The following is a 27,497-nucleotide window of genomic DNA, read 5'->3' as shown; positions in this document are numbered from 1 at the left end:
AAGGAGTCTGAAGTAAGGGAACAAGTATTTAGGAAGGTTTTTGGTCTAGAATGAGCAAAGGAGTTTGCCTAGTACCAATAATGTTGAAAGGGAATGGTAGGTTTTCTCATGTGTAAAAAAAAAATCTCCACCTTCCATATAACAAAAAACTCAGGACATGACTTGTAAATAGGAAAAAAAAGAGCAATTTCAATTGTTCAAGTCCTCATGTACAACCTTAGATACAAAGGTATAAGTAATTAGTTCACAGCACACAACTAATCTTAGACTGCAGGCAGAAATGATCCAACTCTGATCAACAAACAAAGTGAAATGACCTAAACCTTTAAGATTACTGGTGTAGCAGCACATTGAGGTGGGGTGGGAGACAGTCACAGGATACAGAACAGCTGAAGGATGTTTTGATGGGAGCAATCCTTATATTTTTCTACTTGATTTTTCTGGTATGAAGACAAGGGGCAAGCCACTGGCCAGCAGAATCTGCTACTTCTCATTGATAATCCAAGCTGCAGCTCAAGGCAGGCATTATTTGTACCAAAAATCTTCACAAAGCTTTATTTAATTAGGAGCTGCTCTACCAACTGCTCGAATTTATCCCAATGTTGATAAATGTAGATCTGAGTCTCCCAGAGCATGTTTACCAGGATTGTATTGCTCACTTCATCCAGCATTATGTCTGTCTCCAAAGAGGGATTGAATCTGTGGGCATCAGGAAGATGTTAACAAGAACAGCAGTTTTGTGCATATGCTGCAACTGAAGGTAAGAATGTAGGGCAAAGAAGTGTTCAACAGAGAGCACAACAGAGAAAACAAAATACAAGGGGAACAATGTGGTACAACAGGAGCATCATAGGACCTTCACTTTTAGATTCCAAAAGCTCCCCCCCCCCCGCCCATGTTTTCTGGATATCACTGACAAAACCTGGTGACAGAAAAAGCCAATACAAATAGTCCTCAACTTACAACAACTGGGACCTTATTTTCCATCACTGATGTAGTCATTGGGTCAATTGCACCCGATTTTACAACTTTTTGCTATGGTTGTTAAGTGAATCACATAATGGTTGAGCAAATCCAGTTTCCCTCATCAGTTTTGCTTGTAGAAAGCTCCCTGGGAAGATCACAACTGGCAACCACAGGAGCCCTCCCTCCCCCACCCCCCAGGATGCTGCAATTGTTGTAAATACATGTTGGTTGCCAAGCATGTGAATTTTTATCATGTGAGTATGGGAATGTTGAAGTGGTTACAAACATAAGGACCTATATCATAAGTCACTTTTTTCAGCACCATCATAACTTCAAATGGTGGTTAAACTACAGGACATAAGTCAAGGACTATCTGTACAGTTTTCTTCTTCCATTTAAATATTTTGAGCTCTTCTCTACTTTTTAGTGTGCAAAGTTCTCTGAGCAAGGACTGAATCATTGCCTCATCGAAACTTTGTTTCCTGTTCTTGCATTATCCTGTGTCACAGTCTTGTCTACTTAGTTAACACTAACCTGGTTTCATATAAAACCTTCTGACTATAGCTCAGACATGGGATAATTGAATTATATTTCTCTACTTCTCAGCTGAATCCTGTCCCATTAAAAAGTTGCAAGGGCCACTTACACAAAACACCTAAAAAGCAGAAAGTAGCCTAGAAAAACGACTATTTATTAAGACAGGGAACTTGTGGCTCTTGAAATGTGGCTGAACTGTCATTCTCAGCAGCCACTGCCAACATGACCAATGATGCTGGAAGCTTCAGCTCAGCAACATACTGAGGTTTAGAATTTGCTCAACTCTGCCTGTACAGGCTGCCAGAATGCATAATAATCTTCAACTATAAATCAGCTTTATCCTCAACTAATGTGACTGACAGAGCCACTGTATGGTGATCCTTGTTTATTATATAAGCTCATATTCTGAAATCGCATTCACAAGTTCACGCTTTGATTTTTCTGACACAGTATTACAACAGACATGGCTTATACCTGAAATAATGGGCATCTATCATCTCACACCAGGCAGCTGCACGGTCAACACATGGTCCATCTGGATCTGTGCACTGCAAAAATAAAACAAATACGTTATTCAAGGTATGCCAGTTTTTCTACAGAACAAATTTCCAGTACAAATAAAAAAAACTTCAAAAGAAAAGAAAAACAAGCAGGTTTGGGCAAGCACACATTGGATAATTTAATTTTAAGAACAACATAGATATGAAATATATGGCAATGCAGAGTTTTCCTGAGAACGAGAAAGATTTCCCTACTTAATAAGACAGAAAAAGAAACAAAAGGGGGGGAATGATACATAATAAAGGAGAGTATTTGGTTCTTTATAAAAATGGTCACCTATGTAAGACATTGTATATGTAAACCAAGCTTATCTCGTACAAATATTGTATTTCCAAATTTCTAAAAATATGTGAAGAAGGCTTTCATCATCTGGACAAAAAGCAAGGGAATCTGTTAGGAAACTAAAAAACGAATAGCTCCTGTGGATCAAATGAGCTGTTTAAAAAGTATTATAAGATGTTTAGGAGCAGTATATTGAATGGTCCTTGGTGTTTTCTGAGCTTGGTTATTTTCTTGCAGACATTTCATTACATTTCAACTGGGAAATTATGACCATCTTAGACCAATCCAAGTCTAGAGAATTCCTGGAAGCCTGGCACTCAATAGGCACATAGACACAAACAATATCTGCATGCCATTCAAGAGACTATAATAATAATAATAATAGTAAAGTTGGAAGGGACCTTGAAGGTCATCTAGTCCAACCCCCTGCTCAGGCAGGAAACCCTATACCATTTCGGACAAATGGCTGTCCAGTCTCTTCTTAAAAACTTCCAGTGTTGGAGCATTCACCGCTTCTGGAGGCAGGTTGTTCCACTGGTTAATTGTTCTCACTGTCAGGAANCTGGTGACAGAAAAAGCCAATACAAATAGTCCTCAACTTACAACAACTGGGACCTTATTTTCCATCACTGATGTAGTCATTGGGTCAATTGCACCCGATTTTACAACTTTTTGCTATGGTTGTTAAGTGAATCACATAATGGTTGAGCAAATCCAGTTTCCCTCATCAGTTTTGCTTGTAGAAAGCTCCCTGGGAAGATTACAACTGGCAACCACGGGAGCCCTCCCTCCCCCACCCCCCAGGATGCTGCAATTGTTGTAAATACATGTTGGTTGCCAAGCATGTGAATTTTTATCATGTGAGTATGGGAATGTTGAAGTGGTTACAAACATAAGGACCTATATCATAAGTCACTTTTTTCAGCACCATCATAACTTCAAATGGTTGTGAAACTACAGGACATACTGTAAGTCAAGGACTATCTGTATAGTTTTCTTCTTCCATTTAAATATTTTGAGCTTTTCTCTACTTTTTAGTGTGCAAAGTTCTCTGAGCAAGGACTGAGTCATTGCCTCATCGAAACTTTCTTTCCTGTTCTTGCATTATCCTGTGTCACAGTCTTGTCTACTTAATTAACACTAACCTGGTTTCATATAAAACCTTCTGACCATATAGCTCAGACATGGGATAATTGAATTATATTTCTCTATTTCTCAGCTGAATCCTGTCCCATTAAAAGGTTGCAAGGGCCACTTACACAAAACACCTAAAAAGCAGAAAGTAGCCTAGAAAAACGACTATTTATTAAGACAGGGAACTTGTGACTCTTGAAATGTGGCTGAACTGTCATTCTCAGCAGCCACTGCCAACATGACCAATGATGCTGGAAGCTTCAGCTCAGCAACATACTGAGATTTAGAATTTGCTCAACTCTGCCTGTACAGGCTGCCAGAATGCATAATAATCTTCAACTATAAATCAGCTTTATCCTCAACTAATGTGACTGACAGAGCCACTATATGGTGATCCTTGTTTATTATATAAGCTCATATTCTGAAATCGCATTCACAAGTTCACACTTTGATTTTTCTGACACAGTATTACAATAGACATGGCTTATACCTGAAATAATGGGCATCTATCATCTCACACCAGGCAGCTGCACGGTCAACACATGGTCCATCTGGATCTGTGCACTGCAAAAATAAAACAAATACGTTATTCAAGGTATGCCAGTTTTTCTACAGAACAAATTTCCAGTACAAATAAAAAAAAACTTCAAAAGAAAAGAAAAACAAGCAGGTTTGGGCAAGCACACATTGGATAATTTAATTTTAAGAACAACATAGATATGAAATATATGGCAATGCAGAGTTTTCCTGAGAACGAGAAAGATTTCCCTACTTAATAAGACAGAGAAAGAAACAAAAGGGGGGGAATGATACATAATAAAGGAGAGTATTTGGTTCTTTATAAAAATGGTCACCTCTGTAAGACATTGTATATGTAAACCAAGCTTATCTCGTACAAATATTGTATTTCCAAATTTCTAAAAATATGTGAAGAAGGCTTTCATCATCTGGACAAAAAGCAAGGGAATCTGTTAGGAAACTAAAAAACGAATAGCTCCTGTGAATCAGATGAGCTGTTTAAAAAGTATTATAAGATGTTTAGGAGCAGTATATTGAATGGTCCTTGGTGTTCTCTGAGCTTGGTTATTTTCTTGTAGACATTACATTTCAACTGGGAAATTATGACCATCCTAGACCAATCCAAGTCTAGAGAATTCCTGGAAGCCTGGCACTCAATAGGCACATAGAGACAAACAATATCTGCATGCCATTCAAGAGACTATCAACAAGCCAAAAAGGGAACAGTAAGACTAAAACACCTCCCCACCAGCAGCTATCACCCAGATGGGTAGAAATTAACACCAAGATTAACATCAGATCCACAATCAAGAATACCCCAATCAAGGAACTGCCAAACAAGCTAACAGTAAATACGCCAGACAAAGAATCTCTAAAACCATCCCCACCAACACTGACAGGGCAAGTCACTAGTATATAAAATGAGAGCAAACCCCACTCTCTACTAGCACTAATGATGTTACCTAGTTTGGGTAATGAAACATCTGCAAGAAAACAACCAAGCTCAAAGAATATAAGGACTCTCATTTCAACCCTTGGCTACAAATAATCTCCTCTATTGGAACATTATATTAGATTACATAATTTACAGTACATCCAATCATAGTGAAGAAGAAGCAACGAAGTAGCTCAGAAAGCAGCAATGTTAATTTCAAAAGACAGTTAAGATATGGGCAAAAGCAGATTAGGCAAAAATATTGATGCATATATACAGTATGAAAGAAACTTAGATAAGCATCACATATGTATACATTTATCTCCCTCAACATTTGCTAAATGTCTATGGAGATTCTCAGTCATCCAGGTCATAGTTGTCCCAAAGATGCTTTTTCCACGAGGCAACTGGACTTTCTCATTTTCCTTTGAAGACGTTTCCCTTCTCATCCAAGAAGCTTCTTCAGCTCTGACTGGATGGTGGGGAATGGAAGGACTTATACTCCTTGCAGACAGCTGGTCATTTGCATTCTTTTAGAGCAGGGGTAGTCAACCTTGGCTCTTTTATGACTCGTGGACTTCAACTCCCAGAATACCTGAGCCAGCATGGCTGGCTCAGGAATTCTGGGAATTGAAGTCCACGAGTCATAAAAGAGCCAAGGTTGACTACCCCTGTTTTAGAGGGTCATTGGGGCCACCTGCAGACTCCACACCCATTTACACTACTCAGGTGACCCTGATGACACAGATAAATGTCCAGGTAGCCCCAACGACCCTCTAATTAATTAATTTTAAATTTGTATTGTTTTGTATGTATTTTAAATAGATTGTCAGCCGCCCTGAGTCCTACGGGAGAAGGGCGGGATATAAATCCAAAAATAAATAAAATAAAATAAATAAAAGAATGCAAGCTGTCTGCAAGGAGTATAAATCCTTCCGTTTCCCATCATCCAGTCAGAGCTTAAGAAGCTTCTTGGATGAGAAGTGAAATGTCTTCAAAGAAAAAAAAAAGGAAGTCCAGTTGCCTCGCGAAAAAGCATCTTTGGGTCAACATTTGCTAGGATCACCTTGGGAAAAGTATTTTCTTCCCCTTTATTGGGCTTTTGAATTGTTATATTACAAACTATCCAAAACATTCCTTTTATTTGCAAAATGTAGAAATCTGCACCTTAGATCTGGTGTCATGATGCCTACTCTCTGTATCTCATACTCACACAGTCCACCACCAGTTTGCCTAGTTCTTTAGCCCCATAGACAGTCTTGGCCAGTTCCCAAGGGTTGGAGGGACGAAAGACATCCACAGAGCTCACAGGCACTTTTGGTGCTCTGCCAGTTCCAAGAGAGACAACAACTCCCAACTTCTTCACTTTGTCACCTTGTCCCTGAAAAGATGGAAAGAAAAATAAGCAGGTACTTCAAGCTTCCAAGGATAAAGAGGGTAGGAGTCTTACCAACATGTTCACATATTTTGCTTGAATATAGCACAAAAGAAGCAGGTGCATAGTCCATATGAAATAGGTGTTTGGAATGTTATTCTACTTTTCTTTTCCATTCTTCAAAGAGGTACGGAGATTTAGCAAGTGAGTTCTTTAACTTGTTTACAAAACTGATTGGTAGCTTGACATTTTACACATTTATTCTGGCATAAATTTATACACAAAGCTCAAAAGTTTATTTAGTTACAAATCAAACTTTGTAAGACTTCCTTCCTGGTAAAACTTCAGGGAACTTTTTCTTTCCCTGTATCATATGATGGACCTTGCCAACCCATTTTTTTTTTGTAGAGACTTGCTTTAGTTAATTCAGCTGAGCAGATTATTGCAAAATGCTCTGGCTAGTTTTGCAGACATTTTTGAAACTCCAGTTGTTCCAAACTGCAGCAACCAAGGTTTCATGCCATATATCACAGAGCCTAGTGTGGAAAAAGCCCTAAGAGCTTAGGAACATATATCCTTAGGAATTGTTTGTTTTCATACAAAAATCCTATCAGAGCACAAATACAAGAGGTATGCTGGTACTTGATTATTTTTCCAATTAAACATGTCATTCTCGAAATTGACATGCAGGCTCTTAATTTTGCATACCTAATTTTTCATTTTGCCTAATTACCATCTTTCTCTACTTGGATTAAACTTTAAAAGAAAAAAAAATGAGTAACAAAAGAGAGAGCAGTAAAACTAAAGTGCTGGCTATATGATATGGCTTCTATATGAAATTGGTTGATGCAGTTTATTCTGAGGGAAGTTGATGAAAATATTCTGATTGTGTTGTTTGCCGGATTCTTTTAGATCCCATTAGTGATCAGGAGCACCCACAAATAATACTGCCAAATTTGGCAGCAAAACACCTAATTTCCAGCAGAAACTATGTTCTTCTTTATGTTCTTCTTGCCCCACAGTGTCAACTCTACAAATGAGCATGGCTGCAGCCATTTTTCCTATTCATTTTCAGTTGCCACATAGAATGGAGGGAGGGGGGTTGTCAGGTACTTCGCTAGCCAAAGTAATCTTTTGTCCCGTGGGAACCAAGGTCATCAGCTGCTCCAGAGACTGCAAGCAACCCGCCAAGAAGATGTATTGGGGAACGTAGTTGCTTGTATAGTTTTAGGGTGGGATTTTAAACTTTGTATTGGGGAATTGTTTACGTGTGTCTCCAGACTTGGTTTCACTTTTGATCGGATTCGTCTCTGTCTGTCGGAACCATGACAGCTAAACAAAACCAACTGAAACATTTCACCTTTTAGCCACCCAGAGACATCCACCACTTTCTGGATTCTTTAGAAACCTGTTTTTTAAAGAGAAAATACTGTTTCTGGGTGGAAAAAAATGGCTCACTCTTAGACATTTTAGAAAATTGCATGTGCAAATTAGAATTTGTCTTTAATATTCTTGCAGAATAAAGCCGTACTTTCTGGATTAAAGACTTATTATATTCATTGATCTCAGTTATGGCATCCAAAGTGGGGTTGTTGGCTAGCAGTCCTCCATCCAGAAACCGTCCTACGGGTCGAAAATATGTTGGAGCAGCTCCACTGGAACGGGCAGCCTGCCACACCAGTTGATCTATAAGGTAGTAGTGACAAAAAGTAGTGACTATCAGCAAGAATGCATATCAATATTATAATAAAAACAAAGTAAAGCTATCTGGCTATCTATGAAATGGAAATAAACACAAGAAAAATTCAAATCAAGGAAAGATTTGGCGGTAGTAGCGAAGCCAAAAGAAGATTTCCTTACATTATTTTGATTACACTTTAATTCTGAAGAAGAAATAAAAAAGCACACCCCAAAACATTATGGTGCATAACAAATATTTCCTCAAAATTTCTGGCAATGCAAATGCCATCAAATAGAAGACACTGATAGTTCCATATGTGCTTCCTTTACAATACTTAGCAAAGTTGTCTAATACCACTTTTTTTAGCTTAGGGTTGCTCCAAATGTTTTTTCCACCCATACATAAATTATCCTTCTGATGGGAGAAAAATATCACTGCATATGTAACCAGTCTTTATTTGGTTATGAGCAAAAGATCATGAGAAAGTCATGTGTCCCAATCTTATTTACAATATGTAGTATACATTCATTCCAAACATGACATATGCTAAGTGTATGATTATTTTGTTTCATCCACTTCCTTACAAGGTGGTGAAGGAGCAGAAATGATGTATTCCTTACAGGTTCCTCCCACCACTCATCACTCACTCCCAGTGCAACTTAGATCCCTGGTCTGTGGGAATGGATACAGGTAGTCCTCAACTTACAACAGTTCATTTAGTAACCATTCAAAGTTACAGCAGCAAAAAGTGACATATTTTTCACACATGAAAAAGTATCCCTTTAGTCACATGATCAAAATTTGGATGCTTGAGAACTGATGCATATATATGACGGTTGCTGTGTCTGGGGTCATGTCATCACCTTTTGCAATCTTCTAATGAGCAAAGTCAATGGGAGAGCCAGATTTATTTAACACCTGTTTTACTAACTTAATGACTGCAATGCTTCATTTAACAATTGTGGCAAGAAAGATCGTAAAATGGGGCAAAATTCACTTAACATCTGTCTCGCTTGACAACAGAAATGTTGGATTCAATTGTGGACGTAAGTCGAGGACTACCTGTATTTACCTTCTGGCTTGGTCATTGGTTGAAATGAGCCCATCATTCTGAAACGGGATTTGTTTCTTCCTTCTGGCGGACTGTAATTCCTGAACAAATGGAGCTCAGCAGGCTGTCGGTCACATAGTGTTGCTGTCAACAGGACTCTGTAAAATGTTGAACAAGACAAAATTTCAACTTGATTGTAAGGCAGAGACCATAGCACAGCAGCAATACTTATGCCCTCCAGGCAGAAGGTAAGTGACTCAACCTACTAGTTAAAGGAGATCAGGTACTACTTGATAAAAAATGCTTTTAATAGAAAGAAGTAAGAAAGATGGATCATTCACATGTTATCCTTCTTCTATGGGTCATAAAGTGGTATTATAAGTCCGCTAGGCAATTTACCACTTAGGTACTGATGAGATACCAAACCTTATTTGAATAAGGGAAGGTAAATAAATGACCAGCAGAGCTAATTAACAAAAAGTATAAGTTGGTGTTCAGGAAGCCATCCCAATGGTTTTCATTTTGGCTTACTTGGGATTCTTGATATCTGTCATTTTGGTATGTTCACCAAACTCCTTTTTCAGGAAATTTTCAAGAGGCTCCGATTCATAGGGCCGTGACCCTCGAAAGACCTCATCTTTCATGCGAAAGTACACACAGCGCATGTAGTCCATGGGCTTCCCTGAGAAGAAGAGCAGTATTATTGGTTTCCTAGAGAACACCTTCGGTTCCAATCCACCTGATAGAAACAGGCGGGAAATTATCTAAACAGCTTGGTGAAAATATGGAAATCCATGTTTTGTGCAATGAGGGAAATCACCAAATGTGTGACAGAAGGGGGAACATCAGACAAAATGTTCAATAGCGGGAAGGAATACATAAGGCTATGCCAGATGCAAGAGTGCAATGTAGATGAGCCATTCTGTGTAAAGGCTCCATATATTGCATGCTTTGAATGCAGGAGATCCCAGATTCAATCTCTTGAGAGATTGGTAGAAAAACTAGAAAAACACTTGGTCATTTAGAATACAGACCATAAGGACTAATGATTAAATTATTATTAATTACATGATAAAACACGGCAGCTTCCGATGAAGAATGATAAAGAACAATTGAAGAATTGTTTGATGGGCAGACACAAAATATATCTGTGTAGTGGGGGTAATACAGTATAAACTAGGGTTGCCTTGTATCTACCCCCAGCAATGGAAGCATTACACTGAATCTCAATTTTTGGTCAGGAACCTTTAGTTCTTTTTCACCTATTCAATAAAAAGCTTTTGATAGCCCTTTTGTAGACTGAACGCATGTTAATTACCTACTTAAAGATTAGAAATAAAAATTAACTAAACAAGAACTGAGCCTATGAGTTTATCTATTTACAAATCTAGCAAAAAAAAATTGCAAAGCCCATGCAGCAATGAAAATGGTTTAAACAAGAGCACGAAGAGCTATATAATGTGGTAGTTTGACAAGAAATCTGGAGCCCAATTCTGATCAGGGTTTTAAAAAGCAACCCCTCCCCCATTTTCTTCCCAATTCAGTGACCATCCCCATCCCACACTGAGTCATTTCCACATGGGATTACTTGCTATTCACATCACTTCTTACCATGTACAATAGCCAGAGCCAGAATTCCCCCTGTACTAGTCCCCGCCACCCAGTCAAAGAGCTCTGAGATGGGACGCCCTGCAGCTTTCTCTATAGCGATGAGAAACTGGATGAGTACAATGCCCCGAACACCCCCACCGTCCAGACTCAGGAGCCGGTCCTGGCTAGAGAAGGGGAACAGAGAAAACAAGGGAAGTGTCAGCCCCAGAAGTAACTTTGCCTTGTTCTTCACATTCAGATGACTCAGGGAGATAGTTAAATTTTAATATGCATTATATAATATATCTAATGTATCGAAGCAATTGTTCCTGAGAGTACATGTGAGCCACAGAAAAAGAGAAACAATAGGCATGGAGCCTTTCTTTCCAGGAATCTTTCCAAGATCTTTACTGGATCTTCCCCATGCAGGGACATCTAAACCCCCTATGTAACACTCACTGACCCTACTTGCTTACTTTCTCCTTTTCTCAGGGGCAGAGTCCACCACATCTGGTCTCCTCAGCAAGTTGCCAAGAGCTGCTGAAACATGGATGATGTCTATGTATTCTAGAAAAACACAGAGCAACAAAACATAAAATTTCTAATTTTCAGGACACAGCAGGCATGGGCTAGAACTGAGAGTTTAAGATGTATTTAAGATGTATTTAAGATGTAGTACCCAGATTCAATAGAATCTGGAGTTTCTATTTCTCAAGGCATTGCCCAGAAGGAAATGATGTGATAGGCATGCCTTTCCAGAGTCACCATAATCAGCAACAGTAAACCATGCCTGCCAAATCACTTCCGTGTATGCAATGCTTATAAGAGCCTTGTCTATCCTGAATATAGTAACCCTATCGGCTAGCAAAAGAGTTATTTATTAATCTGTCTCTTTTAAAATAGATATTATTATAGCTGTAAGAATATGAAGGAAAAGTGAAGGAAAAACCATCGGGGGTATAATAGGGTGAATTACTATAGAACATGGTAGGCAATCACAAGATTGGTTGTCCTGATTGCTCCAATGCCATGATCACTTTTCTAGCACATCCACATAATACTGGAAATCTGTAATCAACAGAAATGATTATGGTGGCAACCTGGATGTGTACACTGGCATTCATTTACACATAAGCATTCTCATTCTAAGTGCAATACCATGTTGGAAATCTTAAGATGTAAAGTGGTCCAAGAGAGTGAAAGGAAAGAAAGGCACACAGAGCTAGGTGGTAGGTTACCTAAGCCAGTACTCCGTGGGGCTGATGATCTTTCTGGGAGGGTGGAAGTGGATGTTGATGAGGCAGATGTGCCAGGTGGAAGGAAGCGCTCAATCCCTATAATTTTCAGCAGATCTAAAAGAACCTTCCGGTTGGCACCTTGCATAAGTGAGGTGGGAATAACATGCATTTAAACAGAAAATTATTAAAATAAATAAAAACTTCAGTCACTACTGCAAGCTCTGAGCCACCCTATTTCTTGTACCCAGGAAGAGCTTGTATCTGAAAGACAGGTGAATATGCTTGCCAAGGGCAATGGAGAGCAATTTTAATGAGGTAGCTATAGGACAGTGATGGCGAACCTTTTAGAGACCGAGTGCCCAAACTGCAACCCAAAGCCCACTTATGCATCGTCGGGTGCCGGGTGGGTGTGGCCCATTGGCTGGGTGTGGCCCATTGGGTGGGCGTAGTTGTGGTGGTAACAGCAGACTGGGTGGGACTAAAAAGTTCAATCAATCAATTCCAACTTTGCAAGATCTTTTTTTTTCCCGCAAGAAGTTGAAATTGGCTGACTGAACCTTTTTTTTTTTTTTTTTGCACACGGCTGTGGAGGCCTAAAGCAAAAAGGTTTTATAAAACCCAGATGAAGGCCTAGGACTGGGGCGAGGGCGCGCATGTACACAGAGAGCGCTCTGAGTGCCGCCTCTGGCACCCGTGCCATAGGTTCGCCACCACTGCTATAGAGCCTAGTGCTTAATGCTCCCCTCCATTGTTGGTTATTTATCTATGATTCTAAATCTCCATTCCATAGTAGACCTTCACCAGGAAGTACTGATCTATGCCCTAAACCTCAAGATCCATGGCTTAAATACACATGGATTCTGTTCACAATGTTAAGCAAATCCAGTTGGATAGACCAAGGTCAACCCTCCCACCACCCTACTTTTATCCAAATGCTCTTCCTACCTTTGCTTGTCCTGGCTGCCACCAATCCAGGTGTCTCCCCTAAATCATTGGGGATATCCACATCTGCTCCAAACACAATAAGGGCCTTGATCATTTCTATATGGTCTTGCTATTGGGAAGAAAGGAACTTGTTAATGGAAACATAATTGTCCTAATCCTCTCCATCCATTGTTTTCTAGTCTATGTTGGAATGCTCACCCAGTTTACCATCTTTTTGTGTTTCTAGGCCACTAGGTTTCCTGTAGGTCTAAAGCTGGTTAAAGAATATCAAACTTTGGGTTAAAAGTTTGCAATGCCATTCCTCAAGGGTACGCTAAACTTCCACATCCTCAAAAACCCTCTTGAATAATGAAATCTTTTATGAAGCTCCAGAGGCCCAATAAAGTGGAGAGGCCTAGATATAGATTTTCCACCATACAAACTGCCAATTGGCTTATCTATCCCAAACAGATCGGGATCTCCAACCTTCTTTTGATCGAATAGCTGGTTTATCTAGATAAGAATGGTGGTGGTGAGATAAATAAATATAAAAGCGTATTGGATCGAGTGATTGATGTATCAAGATAAATGTGGAAAGTATGTTCACTGCAGAGATGAGCATAGCCTACATTTGTTGTCTCTCTATAATTTATTTTTTTTTTTACAAAAACACTGAACTTTACCAACTGGAAATTGGTACAAAAGACATACAGACAGGTTTAAAGGCGCTTGAAACCAAAGATAGGTTTTAAGTATCAGAATATAATTTAGTTTTTCTTTCACACATGCAAAGCGAACGTTCTTTGTTAAAGCCAGGGAGGGCACATTGTTAGTTCTATTGTTAGAAAACTGGGAGTGAGAAATTCAGGCAAAAGTCTTCCAGAAATACCTTGTGCTCAGCCCTCTGCTCTCTGTATTTTAGAAAGAAAGCACCTCTCTCAATTTCCCATCTGCTAGAAAAATGTCCAAATGATGAAAGGCCCACCTGCATGGCCAGATGAAGTGGTGTGTTGCCATTCTTCTCTTTAGTGTTTGGCATGGCTCCGTGTGTCAACAACACCATTGTGCAGTCCAAACGCCCACGCCGCACAGCAATATGAAGGGCCGATTCTCCTGATGCGCTGAGGGCATTCACTTCACAGCCATACTCAATAAGCATCCGGGTTATCTAGAGTCATGAAGGGAGAAATGATAAATAGGAATTGCAGCATGTGCCCTTCTCTCCTTCCAAGAGCTTCTCCTGTGTTATTTTTCCTGATGGGACAGAGGTTGCGTCATCAGTCCTTTTAAATATGTGTAGCTCTTTTTTTAAAAAAAATTGTATTTTTTAGTTACCAAATCATTCACCTGTACAGGTAGTCCTCGAGTTATGACCATTCGTTCAGCAACCATTGAAAATTATGGCTGCACTAAACAAATGGTAGTTGTGCCTGGTCCCCAAAGTTATGGTTGTTGCAGCTCCTCTCCAGTCACGTGATCAACATTTGAACAAGGCAGCTACTATCTAGACTTATTTACATAACAAGAAGGCACCTCAAAATGTATTTCAGTTGATCTACAAAATACATTTTTTTTGAAGGTTACAATGATTTTTCCTCATACTTTGTTTTATAGGGTCTCGTGCAGGGGTCTTCAAACTTGGCCCTTTTATGACTTGTGGACTTCAATTCCCAGAATTCCTCAGCCAGCTTGCCTGGCTGAGGAATTCTGGGAGTTGAAGTCCACAAGTCATAAAAGGGCCAAGTTTGAAGACCCCTGGTTTAGTGCATAAAAATGAAAAACAGAGTTGACCATAACAACACCTTTCTAAAATATTCTCACAGAGGGCCAATCTTTTTTATTTGTGCCGCTTTCTGACAACAAGAACCAAAGACACTGCTCTTATCCCTTCGACAACCAAATTAACTTTTCACAGCTAGGGATTTTAATGTTGTTGTTTTAATCAGCATTCTGATATTAGCCTACTGAATTATGGCGCAAAAGACATACATTTAATGAATCCTATGCCTTAGATTTCGTCTTGGTTGCCAGAATTAAACAAAATTCACCATACTTCAAAACAAAAATCCACTTTCAATTTTTCTGATCATTCACCTGTGTTTCAGCAATACAATTGCATAGATAATTTATTTTATTACTGCTTTAATTAAATAATCTGGAATCAGGGGTCCACACTATGGATTTTATGTCACTCAGAGATTTTCTAGCAGATATATTTTCATCTTCCATCTATTTTAGTTGTATAACAAGTTTTAGCATGTTCCAAATCCTGAGAGAAGTAAACTCTGCATTTTCTGCCAATATAAAATTCTTTAATACCAATAGCAATAGCACTTATATACCACTTCATGGTGCTTTACAGCCCTCTGTAAGGGGTTTTACAAAGTCAGCATATTGCCCCCAACAATCTGGGTCCTCATTTTACCAACCTCGGAAGGCTGAGTCAACTTTGAGCCGGTGAGAATCAAACAGCTGGTAATCGGCAGAATCAGCCTGCAATACTGCATTCTAATCGCTGCCCTATCACAACTCTTAATGTGATGAACCTTCTAGCATATAGAGCTACTTGAAATTATAAAAGAGGAAAAGTAACTAGTATAACAGCCCTATGACACTCCAATCTTGTTCATCCCAAAAGTAAATAAGCCTCTTTAGTGGTTTGGAGATGCAAGGCGATCAAACCAGTCAGTCCTAGAGAAGATCAACCCTGACTGCTCTTTAGAAGGCCAGATCCTGAAGTTGAAACTCAAGTACTTTGGCCACCTAATGAGAAGGAAGGACTCACTGGAGAAGAGCTTAATGCTGGGAAAGATTGATGGCAATAGAAGAAGAGGACGACAGAGAATGAGGTGGCTGGATGGAGTCACTGAAGCAATAGGCGTGAGCTTAAATGGACTCCAGAAGATGGTAGAGGACAGGAAGGCCTGGAGGAACCTTGTCCATGGGGTCGCGATGGGTCGGACACGACTTCGCAACTAACAACAACAAAGTGGTTTGGAGCAACCCAGGCACTCAATCTTTCTTACCTGAGATGTGAAATCAAGGATATATCTATATCATAGAAGACACATTTTTTCAGTAATTCATAGGCTTGGCTTAGATATCAATTTTGCCCAATTTTAGGATCCATTATTTTTGAAAAGTCCACAAATTTACCCCAAGAAGAGGAGTGAGTCATATCAGAATCAGAAGACTTACAAGAGTAAATAAATCAATCACTCCTTTGTTTTTATAAGGAGATGGGACACTTGAATAAAATGGCACTTTTATATTTACAAATATTTTTCATTTTCTGTAAGAAAAATATAGCCACATTTTTAAAACTGTCTTAATCTAGTGTCCTACAGTCTTCTCTTAAGCTATCATTCTTGGGTATTCATTTTGTCTAATAAGTAAGATTTTTGGCTGAAGCAAGCATGCTGCAAATTATTCTACATTCAATTTGGTGCTTTGAAAGTAGGAGTCTTGAAGGTGGAATACAACTAATGCTGTTTCTCCATAATTTTTACACAACAGCAGAAGAATATTTCTAGGTCTCCTGGTTCTACACAGATATTAACAACCCAGAACCCAGCAAGATCATACATAGTAAAATGTTAGCAATGCACTGGGGAAAAGAATTATTCCCAGGAGATTAAGGCTCCCAGGTAGTAAAAGCAAAATTAAAAATAAATGATCTATCATCTCTAATGATATTGTACTTTTTCACCTCTGCAATTTTGGCCCAATGAAGGGGTGTAGCACCATATCTTGGATCCAGAAACTGAATCTGGTTGATTTCTTTGTCAAGAAGAATTTCTGCACATCTGGAAGAAAAAGGAAGGAGAAATAAACAAAAGATGCCATAAAGATGTCCTGGTCAGCTTTATACATATTTGCATTTTTAGTACGAATGGAAATTACTTTTCAAAGTTCCAGTTTCAAGCACATAAAGTATATTAAAAGCCCTAAGATTCCTATTGGGAAGGAGGGAGGGAGATGAAGGAGGGTGGAAGGAAGGAAGGAAGATGAAGGAGGGAGGGAGGGAGGGAGGAAGATGAAGGAGGGAGGGAGGGAGATGAAAGAGGGAAGGGAGGAAGGAAGGAAGGGAGGAAGGGAGGGAGGAAGGGAGGGAAGGAGATGAAGGAGGGAAGAAGGGAGGAATGAAGGTGAAGAAGGTAAAGCCAAATATAATTAAGCAACTTTGAAATACCACGCCTTTGAATGATCATATCCTCTGACTTCATTGCATTATCACTTATACTCATTCATGGGTCTCCTCTTGTCCTCTCTGCCTTCCTATACCATCTGCTGCACTGTTATCTTGACTGTGGAGCTTCACTGCTTTTGTCAGCTTTCTGCCACAATCTCCTGGAGCCCACTGACCATCTTAAAAGAGTTTTGTTAAAACCTTCAGTATTTTTCCTATGGAGGCAATGCTTCCCACTAACACATACATACTCCTGTAACCCATCCGATGTGGCTATGAACAATAAGTGGGTTTGGCACATCTCTCTCCCCTCTTCCCCCCCCCCCAAACTGGCATGTTATACAACAGTCTTTTAAGGCAACAATGGCATTTCCCCACCCATTTAATTGTGAAGGGACACTCCCAGGACTCTTGACTGTTCTGCTACTTTGCAGCCACATTCAGAAGTACAAAAATGGGTATAAGATCAGCATCCTACAAAGTTCCGCTTTTAATTCAGACAAGCAAATTACTGTCAGTTTTGTGAGAGTGAAAGATGTGTACTTTGAGGACACTTCCATGCCAGAACTTTCCCCAGTTTGAAATCTTTTGGGGAAGCGTGCATGACTTTGGTTTGATTGAAGAGCTTTGGATTTTTCCTTTTCTTTGAAACTAGAGAAAATCTGTTTTCTAGGCAAGGGTGTCCCTCTGCTGAGTTTGTAGACAGCCATTTCCCCATTTGTAACTCTTATCTCACTCTGCATCTTGCCTTTGTGATTTCAGTTGGGTTTACCAGATATTTCAACAGAAAGGGTGGCTGGATGGTTTTGAAGCTTTCACATGAGTCACTCGAGGTTTAGAGAAATGCTCTCAGCAGGAAATAAAAACACGGATTTGGAGGTGGGGAAGGAAAATAGCCATACATTTTATTTCCATTTTCATTGAGTGGGAAGGGGGGATATTTTTTTCTTTCTTCAGGACCTATGGCGTGATCCTCTGTTCCTTGTTTTTAGCATGGCATTTCTTTTCTAAGGTCTTAATTGATGGAAACTGAAGGTAAACGTATAACAAGATTGGAAGAGACCTTGGAGGTCTTCTAATTCAACGCCCTGCTCAAACAGGAGACCCTATACCATTTCAGTTGTCCAATCTCTTCTTAAAAACCTCCAGTCATGGATCATCCACAACTTCTAGAGGGAAGCCATTCCACTGATTAATTGTTCTCACTGTCAGGAAATTTCTCCTTAACTCTTAGGTTTGATCTCTCTTCTGTAAGTTTTCATCCTTTACTTCTCGTCTTTGTGGCAGCCCTTCAAATATTGGAAAATTATTATCAAGTCATCCCTAATCCTTCTCTTTATTAGACTAGACATAACAAGCTCCTGCAACCATTCATTGTATGTTTTATCCTCCAGTCCCCTATCATCTTTGTTGCTCTTCTCTGCAATCTTTCTAGAGTCTCAACATCTTTTTTGTACCATGCTGACCAAAACTGGACACAGTATTCCAAGTGTGGTCTTACCAGTGCAGTATAAAACAGTACTAACATTTCACGTGATCACGATACTATCCTTCTGTTGATACAACCTAGGACTGCATTGGCTTCTGTGGCAGCTGCAGCACACTGTTGGCTCATATTTAAATGGCTGTCCGCTGAGCGACCAGCCAGATACATGATGAATAAGTATAGGTAGTCCTCGAGTTACAAGTGTAATGGAGCCTGCCCATTCCACTCATAACTCAAAAACTTGTAGAGTGAATCTCGTTCCTTTAACGAGATCACTCTCTTGCTCGTTAAAACGCATGCGGCTCATTAAGTAAACATAAGGTATCTCAGGGTGGGGAAGGCCATAGAGGGCCTAGTGCTGAAACAGGCCCCCAAGACCTCCCCAACACACTAAGATACCGCATGCTTTCCCCTCCCTTCCTGCCGCACCGGACTCACCTGGAAAAGATCCGTCTCCTTTCTGTCACGGTTTCTGCTGCCGCCCGGATCCGGAGGCCTTTTCGAGGCCGCTGCGGCTTGGATCTGAAGCCGGGGAACGCTTTTGCAACCCCCCTGCAGCCCGATCCGGGCTCCGGAGGCCTTTTCCAGGCTGCTGCGGCCTGGATCTGAGGCCGGGAGAGACTTTCGCGCCCCCCACGACCCGATCCAGGCTCCGGAGGTCTTTTCCAGGCCCGACTGGGTTACGGGGTGGTCACGGAAACATTCCCCGGCCTCAGATCCGAGCCGCAGCGGCCTAGAAAAAGCCTTTGGAGCCTGGACCGGGACACAGGGACGTCATGAAAGTCTCTCCTGGCCTCAGATCTGGGCCGCAACGGCCTGGAAAAGGACTCCAGAGCCCGGATTGGAGGGGGGGGGGAATTTCCAAGCTGCTGCTGCCTGGAACGGAGCTTCCAAGGACCTGATCCAAACCTCCGGAGGCATGCAGAAGTCCCCCCCAACCTCTGTTCCTGGCGCAAATGGCTAGGAAAACCCCTCCGAGGCTTGGATCAGGCCTTTGGAAACTCCATTCCAAGCAGCAGCAGCTTGGAGCAGTCCTCCAAGGGCTAGATCCAGCCTCTGGCGGCATGCAGCAGTTCCCCCCAACCTCCGTTCCTGGAGCAAACAGTTAGGAAAACGCTTCCGAGGCTTGGATCAGGCCCTTGGAAGTTCCATTCTGGGTGGCAGCAGCTGTTTGCGCCAGGAACGGAGGTTGGGGGAGACTTCTGCATGCCTGTGGAGGCTGGATCCAGCCCTCAGAGGACTGCTCCAAGCTGCTGCTGCCCGGAACGGAGTTTCCAAGGGCCTGATCCAAGCCTCCAAAGGCATGCTTAGAGAAAGGCTCCAGGGACAACGGGGTCACTTTCTGCCCCAGCGCAGCGAGCTCCGGCGGGCTGGACGCGGGTGGAGGAGCCTGGCCTTCTCCCTCAGTTGAAGGCTTCAGGCTTGCTGTCAGGCAGAAAGGAGTTGGGGGCAGGAGCAGGAGACAGGCACCTTTTGCATAGAGAATGAAAGTCTCTGAGGTCCGTGATTTGGCACAACTTCAAACACTCGCTTGAGATCAAAGACTCCAGAAACTTCCATTCTCGATGCAAAAAACACTTCCAAGCCGACTCTCCTCTCCTTCAAAGGGAAAGAAACCGCGGCAGAGAGGATATTTGTAAGATAAGTGAATCCGGTGTGGCAGGAAGGGAGGGGGAAGCAGTTGTGAGGAGTGGGGGGGGAAGGGAGGGGGAAGGAAACAGGGTGAATGTTGCAGTGCCACTCAAGTTGCTCGTAAGGGCGAACGACTGCCATGGTGCTGCAATATTCATAACTTCGGGACTTGCTCGTAAACACTAGGAGGCGCTCATCACATAACTTCAAACGAGCATTAAGTGAATGCTCGTAACTCGGGAATTACCTATATAAATGATATTTGAAATCACCATTTGTTCAATATGCAGTCTACACTGGGGAATCTAATAAAGATCAGCTTCGAAAAATATCCAGATATGCATGATCTGGAAGGAATATCACATAAATAACTTACATTACTTGAACACAGATATACCATGTCTGACCCTAACATAAAGGGGAACAAGTGCATATTTATTACAGTTGGCTAACATATATATCTATTTACAGAAGTGTTTATATTCTGATCCCAACAAAGCTAGCAAAGTTACCTTTTCTGAGAATGCTTCATAGCAATGTGGATGGGGTAGCCCAGCGCTCCCAAGTTATTGCACTTGGCATGAACCTTAAGAAGAGAGTAGACTGCATCTTCTTTGCCCAGCTGGCAGGCCAGGTGCAATGGACTCTGCCCCTCAACATTCAGATGGTCCAAAGCAACAGTTGCTTTCTTGCCTAGGAGCTGAACAATTAAACAAGTTCACTTGTGACTTTCAACTCCTTTTTCCAGATGTGTTCTCCCCAATTTCCCAGTCAGTATTTTATTTTTACCTAAGGGAATGCTTTAGCATTACTCAGAATCATTTCAAACCTCTTGAAATATATACAGAAGAGAATCATTTATCTAGATAAGGATGTTGATGATTTTTAAGAGACACGAATCAACTAATATGGACTCTTTACAGTAACCTACACTGCTGTGTTTACAGTTCTTGAAAGAGTCTGGTAATAAATTCTTCTTATATATGTAGGGCATTATTGCCCTTTTCATGTTGTATTTTTTATCCATTAATCTATATATACTATAAATCCCTTCATAGAATAATTCAAAATTATACAGATGATTGCAATTCTAAGAACATTTGTAATTACCAAACGCTAGGCTCCTTCAAGGTTTATATTAATACTTCATTTTCTGATTTTCCACTTTAATCTATATAAATAAAAATGTAAATGTTTGTTTGTTCAAAATCTTAAATCTCCGAAAGTTCTTCACCGATTGCTTTGAAATTTTGACACAATGTTGCATTCGAATACGCACGTTTTTATATAACTATATTATATAGATATCACACCTGTGACAGGTAAAAACATGCTTTTTTTGAAAAACAGCACCATCTGTTGGATGTAAAAGCAACACACGCTTTTACCAGCAAAGCGTGGCTGGGTACAGCTAGTGCTAAATAAATCTTTTTACTGGGTATTCCATTATCCATCTAAAAATAGGAAAGTCTCTTAAAGTATAATGATTATAGAAGTATTACTAGTACTTCATCTGCAAATAAATTAATTTTGAAAATAAATTTAATTTTCATTTATTCTGCCTTGCTACTTGTAAAGATTTATTTGTGATTGCAAATATTGACGGACAACTTTGGTTTAAATATATTTTAATATCTGATTTTAAGCACTTTAGTTTTAAATGAACCTTTTTTGAACCATATCAAAGATATAATAATTCATGTTATATCCAAAAAGAAAAAAAAACTACATTGCAAATGATCAAATTCTTCCCATCATCCACAAAAGTTACTACTTACTTTCCTTCAGTGTTCAAATTGACAGTGTTCGAATTTCTGCAAACAGACCCTCAAGCCCATTGTGGGAATTTGGGGATGGGGAATATTTGAAAACAGAATTGATGGACAGGAGAATACATTGCATAGGTGAGACAAGCATTAAAGAGTTTCCCTAAATAGTGCATATATGTGCACATATATGGAGAGTGCATATATAAATAAGATGCATAGATGCAAACTTCTGCTTCCCCTTCACTTCAGATAGGCTAGGAAAAGGCAAGCATTTCCTTCCCTCATGGTCACTAGTCCCCCCCCCAACAATTTCACTCCCCGTGTAAAACAATTCAAGACAAGAACAGGGTCATGCATCTCACAGTTTGCAGTTCTGCTGTACTTTACTGAATCACAAGCAAGCTTCACTGGGAAGAAGAGTCGAGCAACTCTTCATCTCTTCCACGTTTGGAAAGCTCCACTCCGCCCTTCCTTAGACTTACACCATTTCATTCTACCTTATGATTTCCTCCTGCTAGCGGGAGACTCCTTAAACTCTCACCTCTATAATCTTTGGGTTGCTCCCTCGAACAGCATAATGGAAGACAGTTTCTCCATTTCTGTCTGTAAGATCAACACGGGCATGGCACTCCTCCATCAGCTCCTTCAGACATTCAAAATCACCTTTTTGGCAGGCTAAGTGAAGTGGGGTGCATTCATTGTCAGAACTGTTGCTATTTATGCAGCTAAAACAAAGATAAGAGTAATGCTGTGTATGCAGTCTTACGTACAAAACCAGCCAGCCTACCCAAAGGATTTTTTTTTCAAAAGTTGTGGCATTTTCTGATTTTTTCCAATCCTGCTGCTCTTCTATTTATTGTGATTCAGGCCATAATTGCAAATAAATTGTTATTGGTCGGCTCAGATTTGATTACTCCACATGTGATGCTTGGGGGGTTTGTGCCCATGTCAACCTATTTGGTACAAAAGACCTATACCACATCATACCTCAGAATGAGATTGTGTCGGAAGCTTCCCAGAAGTCCAGACTCTACAGCTATGTGTGCTAGTGACCAGCTGGGGTGACTTCGCAAACAGTCGGTCAGCTGTTGCAAAGTTTCCAGAGGCAAAGGATCATGATAGCTCTCATAGAAGGGACGCAACTGCTTTGCGTACAGATCAAAATATTCACGGGCACTTGGTTCACTGTCAACTTGAAAAAGCCTACAAAGGAAAAGATTTTAGAACTTTTATAACCTTTTATAACCTTCCTGGAAGTCAATGCAACTGCCACAAAAATCACCCCTAGGGTTGCCAGGTGTCCACTATTTGAGTGGACAGTCCACTTTTTTCACATTATGTTCACTAATTTTTTTCACAAAATAGTGGACATTTTTTTTATTCAAAAGCTTTATGATGAAATGGTACATAATCTAAAGCTGTACAGTCTACTTTTTTTACTACTTACCCCCCCCCCCACCCGCTTGTCCGCTATTTTTTGGAAGCAGACCTGGCAACCCTAATCACCCCAAATCTTGAAATTTGAGAGAACAGAAACTGAGGCACCTCACAATCGATTTCAAAAGCCATTCCATATAAACTTTATTAAAAAGAGTTGATTATAAGCTTAAAAAATATGAAACAAGGAAACCAAATAATTCACAAATGTAAAGAAAAAATTGATGGCAACAGGAAGTTCAAATATTTTCTTTATTCTTTCACAACCTGCAGCCTTTACTAAAGCAGAGGAAAAATATTATGTTCTCTCATTACCTGCCAGCTATATACATAATCAAAAATTTACTGGGCTGCAAAATTGTGCAGTATCTCACCAAGAAACTAGTAGTGCTGAAGCACATTTTAATTTCTTTGTCATTTTGCAAAGAACAAACCACCTTTTATCAAGCAGTTAAGAACAAATCCGGTCTTTTGCTTCTGTGTCAGATATGAAGCCAATTCCCTCACTCACTTACAGCAACCAGAAAGCATATTTCTGTTCCTTTACATGCCTTCTAAGCCATCATTCACATTCTTCTTTCGCATTTCTCTATTCTCAACCTCCCATATGAACAGATAAAAGGTAATAAATAAATAAATAATAAAATAAAAAATCTGTTACCTACCTTAAGGCAGAACTTTGATTCTGAGGGTGAATAAGCACACAATCCCAGGATCGAGCTGAACTGTTTTCATACAAGACTAACCTATCTTCTTGTTTAACGATGTTCCGAGAAGTATATTCTGTCAGGGATACCTCCTTTACTCGGTGAGGGTTTGTGAACAAGTGGGTGACATTGTTCAGAGTATGGACAAGTCGTCCAAAGAACTGCATGCCTCAAAAATATGTCCTAAACAATCTTCTTTCAATACTCTGGCAACAAAGAAAAATTCTTTATTCCCACAATATCATGGACATTCACTAACTCTGATCTAGCATCTATCAGTTACTGCAGTGTGTAATGGTGTAAGATGGATCAGCCTCACTTGTATGGAGCCCACTACTTATGTTCACTGGATTGGGGAACTCAAATTGGTTTAGTGGTTAAGTCACCAGGCTAGAAGCCAGAAAACTATGAGTTCTAGTCCTACCTTAGGCAAGAAAGCCAGCTGAGTGACTTTGAGTCAGTCACTCTCTTTTAGCCCAACTCACCCCACAAGGTTGTTGTGGTGGTGGAAATAGGAGAAAAAGGAGTACTGGGTGTGTTCGCCACCTTGAGTTATTAAATAAAAAAAAAATAAGCAAACAAACAAGCAGACTCTGGTTAGACATATCTATTATGAAATTCATCCAATGCTGAAGCAACTAAGTAGCCAAAGCAAGAGGACCAGAGATCAACAGGCTGAAAAATGGTCCTTTATGACCAGTCTTCGTAAATGAACAAGACAGTTTGGCTTGTGCAGCCTATTTCCACATTACAAGTCTACATTGAATAGAATTTAATTACGGTAAAAAGGAAACTTTACTTAATATCCTTGCATTCTTTACAGACCTAAGAGTTTGGTTCCAAAGGCAAACTCCTTTTAAGAGAAGTTAATACATTAATTTGATTTTAATACAGAAAATATTAAGTAATTTGTAATTCAAACTACACTGGATAGATTAAATATTTATCTATTTATTGCACTATTTGCAATAAATAGTGATTTATTGCACTATTTGCAATGAAAATATCAGTACTGATATTTTGGAGCCCTGTTTTAGCTCTGGAGGATTTAGTTTGTAGAAAACATGTCTGTTCTCCCTGCACTATACTCTGCGGAATCATTCTACCATTCAGCTGGTGAAGATCTTCATTTTTCACTTCCCTGGGAGCAGCTCTCCACAAAATTACTCTCCAGTGCAGTGACCTTTTGGTGAAATCAGTGCATTTTGGGGCATGGCAGAGTTCTTCATTAAGACAAAACAGTAAATATGCAGTAGATTCTTCTTTATAAATATTGTTTAAGAGACATAATTTGAGTCTTTTCTTAAAGTAAATTTTGAACCAAAAACATTCTGGCAGATTATATGCTATTTGAAGCAATGTTAAAAATAGTTTGGGTTGCTGTAGTTAATGTTTGTATAATTATGTTCTGCTTTCTTCTATTTGTTTTCAGGGTACATTTTTTATAAGAAAAAATGGCAAACAATTTTGATTTAAATTAATTATATATTAATACATTTCCTTGGCATGCAAACATTGGGAAGCCATATCCAATCTCTAGTATATCTGAACAAATTGAGCACTGTATACTTATTTGCAGTGTACATCATAACATAATATATGCTGGACTTGTATGTGTTTTTTTTTAAATGATTCTATGCCAAGGATTCATAGTACAGATTTGCTTTGAGTATACAAATCAATGACAAGAACAAGTGTACCTAATTTTTATTCAGACTTCTTTCTTTGGTTTTATAGTTTTACTTGCACAAGACTAAGGAAAAATATAAGAAGCAGTCTTCTACTCACTCTTTAAAAATATACATGGGAAAAGGAGAAGTGAAATCTAATTCAACAATATTAGAAAAAAACAGCAAAATCTTGAAAGCTATTCTTGGAATTTTTGGAGTAGTATTTGTTGTGTTTCTTTCTTTACTAATCTAAACTTGCATCCTTCTAGGGGAAGATTATTATTGCATTACAATGGAACAGGGGAAAGCATTTAAGGAACATTATGATAAAGCATTTTTTGACATCACAAATATTTCCATTTGTCTATTTCTATGCTTTTGAATTATATTCAAGCTTCTATTAGTGTAACTCAGAAACTTATTCTTCATGCTAAAAGGAATACCATGGAACCAAAGGGGAAACTTTCCACATCAGGAGAGCATTTTCTTCACTGCTGAATTTAATGGTACATATTCTGTACCACCATGCAAAATCTTTTTTTTTTCAGTTAAGGCTGACAACTCTTTCAGAACCCATTAAAATAACAACCCTTTCTATGTGGCTTTTTAAAAAGAAAGTTCTAACAAATTTCCTCAAGATGAAATAAATTATCTAAGTCTTGTTTAATGAAACAAATGCACATGTTCCTAAATCAAGTAAGTTAATTTTGAAAAGACCGATATATATGTGGAAACAGTGATTTTTTATCATTGTAAAATTTTAATTATTCTGTCAGCTGCTGATTACAATACTTTTTACCTTTTCAAACAAAGGCATGAGAAATACTAATCCTTGTGTTTTCAAGTGTTTCAAGTGACTTAAAAGCCCTTGAAATAAAGTCATCTTTGGTTTATTTAAAAAACAATTAACTAGATTCATATAGCTCACCAAGCAAATCAAATAACCTAATTTCTAGCTAACCACAATATGCAAATATAATTTATGCAGTTTTATTTAGAAACCACCCTTTTTCTTGGTAGAGTTTTTTCCTTTAAGATTTTGCAGGAGATAAAAACTTCACACTTCCAAAGCTTTTGTGGTTAAATTGAAAGTCCCCATTTCCAGAGTGGCTGCGGATTGTAAAATTACGAAGGAGAAACCCTATCCAGCATTTCTTTCGGGAGATAAACCCACACTGTAGTAAATTAAGGACTATGTCAAAGTATTATAATTCTCCAACCCAGCATCAAATAACGGATTGAAGGTATATCGGAATCTATTGAGGCATCTTTGAATAATCTGCAATAGGTTAACACAATTTTCTTTTTCCTAACGGCAAAAGGCCTTCTTTGGAGGATTTTTAAAAGGAAAGTTGGGAGAAAACCAGGAATAATATGCGAAAACTCGTCTTGAATTAAGTTCCTAGGTTGTGCTGCGGAGCTCAGAGGTACCAGTTTCTTAATACCCATTTCTCATCCCCTTTGCTTCCAGAAATGTTTTCCAACAAGCAAAATCCGTATTTTAAATAATGCTAACAAGCAGAGCCTCCCAAACTCTCTCTCTTGCAAAACCTCGCACTCACCTCCTACTTAGCTATTATTCACCCAGCTATTTCCGCCAACAAAGTCCCAGTTGCCTCACGTGATCGCGTCTCTACCAATCACGAACTGCTGCCTCGTTGATGACTCACAGGATCTTCTTAACAGGGCGGCAATGATTACGCGCGGACGACCATTACGCCTCGACGTGGAGAAAGCAAATCAGCCATCTTTATGCCGGGCGGATGTTAGTTTAATACAGTAGAACCGAAGCCGCCATGTTTGTAAAGGGGGGCG

The 27,497-nt window shown here is 39.6% G+C and overlaps 1 protein-coding gene across 1 annotated transcript; it reads right to left on the bottom strand.

The window, feature by feature from the left end:
• Window positions 1-177: 177 nt before the first annotated feature.
• On the bottom strand, window positions 178-27,267 carry PLA2G6 (phospholipase A2 group VI). Its single transcript, XM_015817259.1, has 17 exons — window positions 27,245-27,267; window positions 23,971-24,218; window positions 22,856-23,071; window positions 22,410-22,593; window positions 20,612-20,799; window positions 16,502-16,598; window positions 13,778-13,960; window positions 12,814-12,922; window positions 11,869-12,006; window positions 11,107-11,197; window positions 10,652-10,815; window positions 9,572-9,722; window positions 9,062-9,198; window positions 7,840-7,994; window positions 6,147-6,314; window positions 3,971-4,044; window positions 178-699 (listed from the first exon to the last, which is right to left on the bottom strand). The coding sequence occupies exons 2-17, from the start codon at window positions 24,177-24,179 to the stop codon at window positions 555-557; spliced, it is 2,409 nt and encodes an 802-aa protein (XP_015672745.1). The 5' UTR covers window positions 24,180-24,218; window positions 27,245-27,267; the 3' UTR covers window positions 178-554.
• Between the last annotated feature and the right edge of the window lie 230 nt (window positions 27,268-27,497).

This window comes from Protobothrops mucrosquamatus, unplaced genomic scaffold, assembly GCF_001527695.2.
Source record: "Protobothrops mucrosquamatus isolate PMUCROS unplaced genomic scaffold, P.Mucros_1.0 scaffold569, whole genome shotgun sequence".
Lineage (NCBI taxonomy): Eukaryota > Metazoa > Chordata > Lepidosauria > Squamata > Viperidae > Protobothrops > Protobothrops mucrosquamatus.
Note: the sequence above shows the minus strand (reverse complement) of the source record. Positions and strands in the feature narration are given on the sequence as shown.

What these genes read in the sequence shown, in the direction of transcription:
- PLA2G6 (XM_015817259.1), bottom strand. Translation starts at nt 24,179, where the DNA reads ATGCAGTTCTTTGGACGACTTGTCCATACTCTGAACAATGTCACCCAC. An exon ending in CGACACAATCTCATTCTGAG is followed by an intron (nt 22,594 to 22,855) that starts GTATGATGTGGT and finishes TCTTTGTTTTAG; the next exon opens with CTGCATAAATAGCAACAGTT. An exon ending in CCCACGGAGTACTGGCTTAG is followed by an intron (nt 11,198 to 11,868) that starts GTAACCTACCAC and finishes GTGTTTTTCTAG; the next exon opens with AATACATAGACATCATCCAT.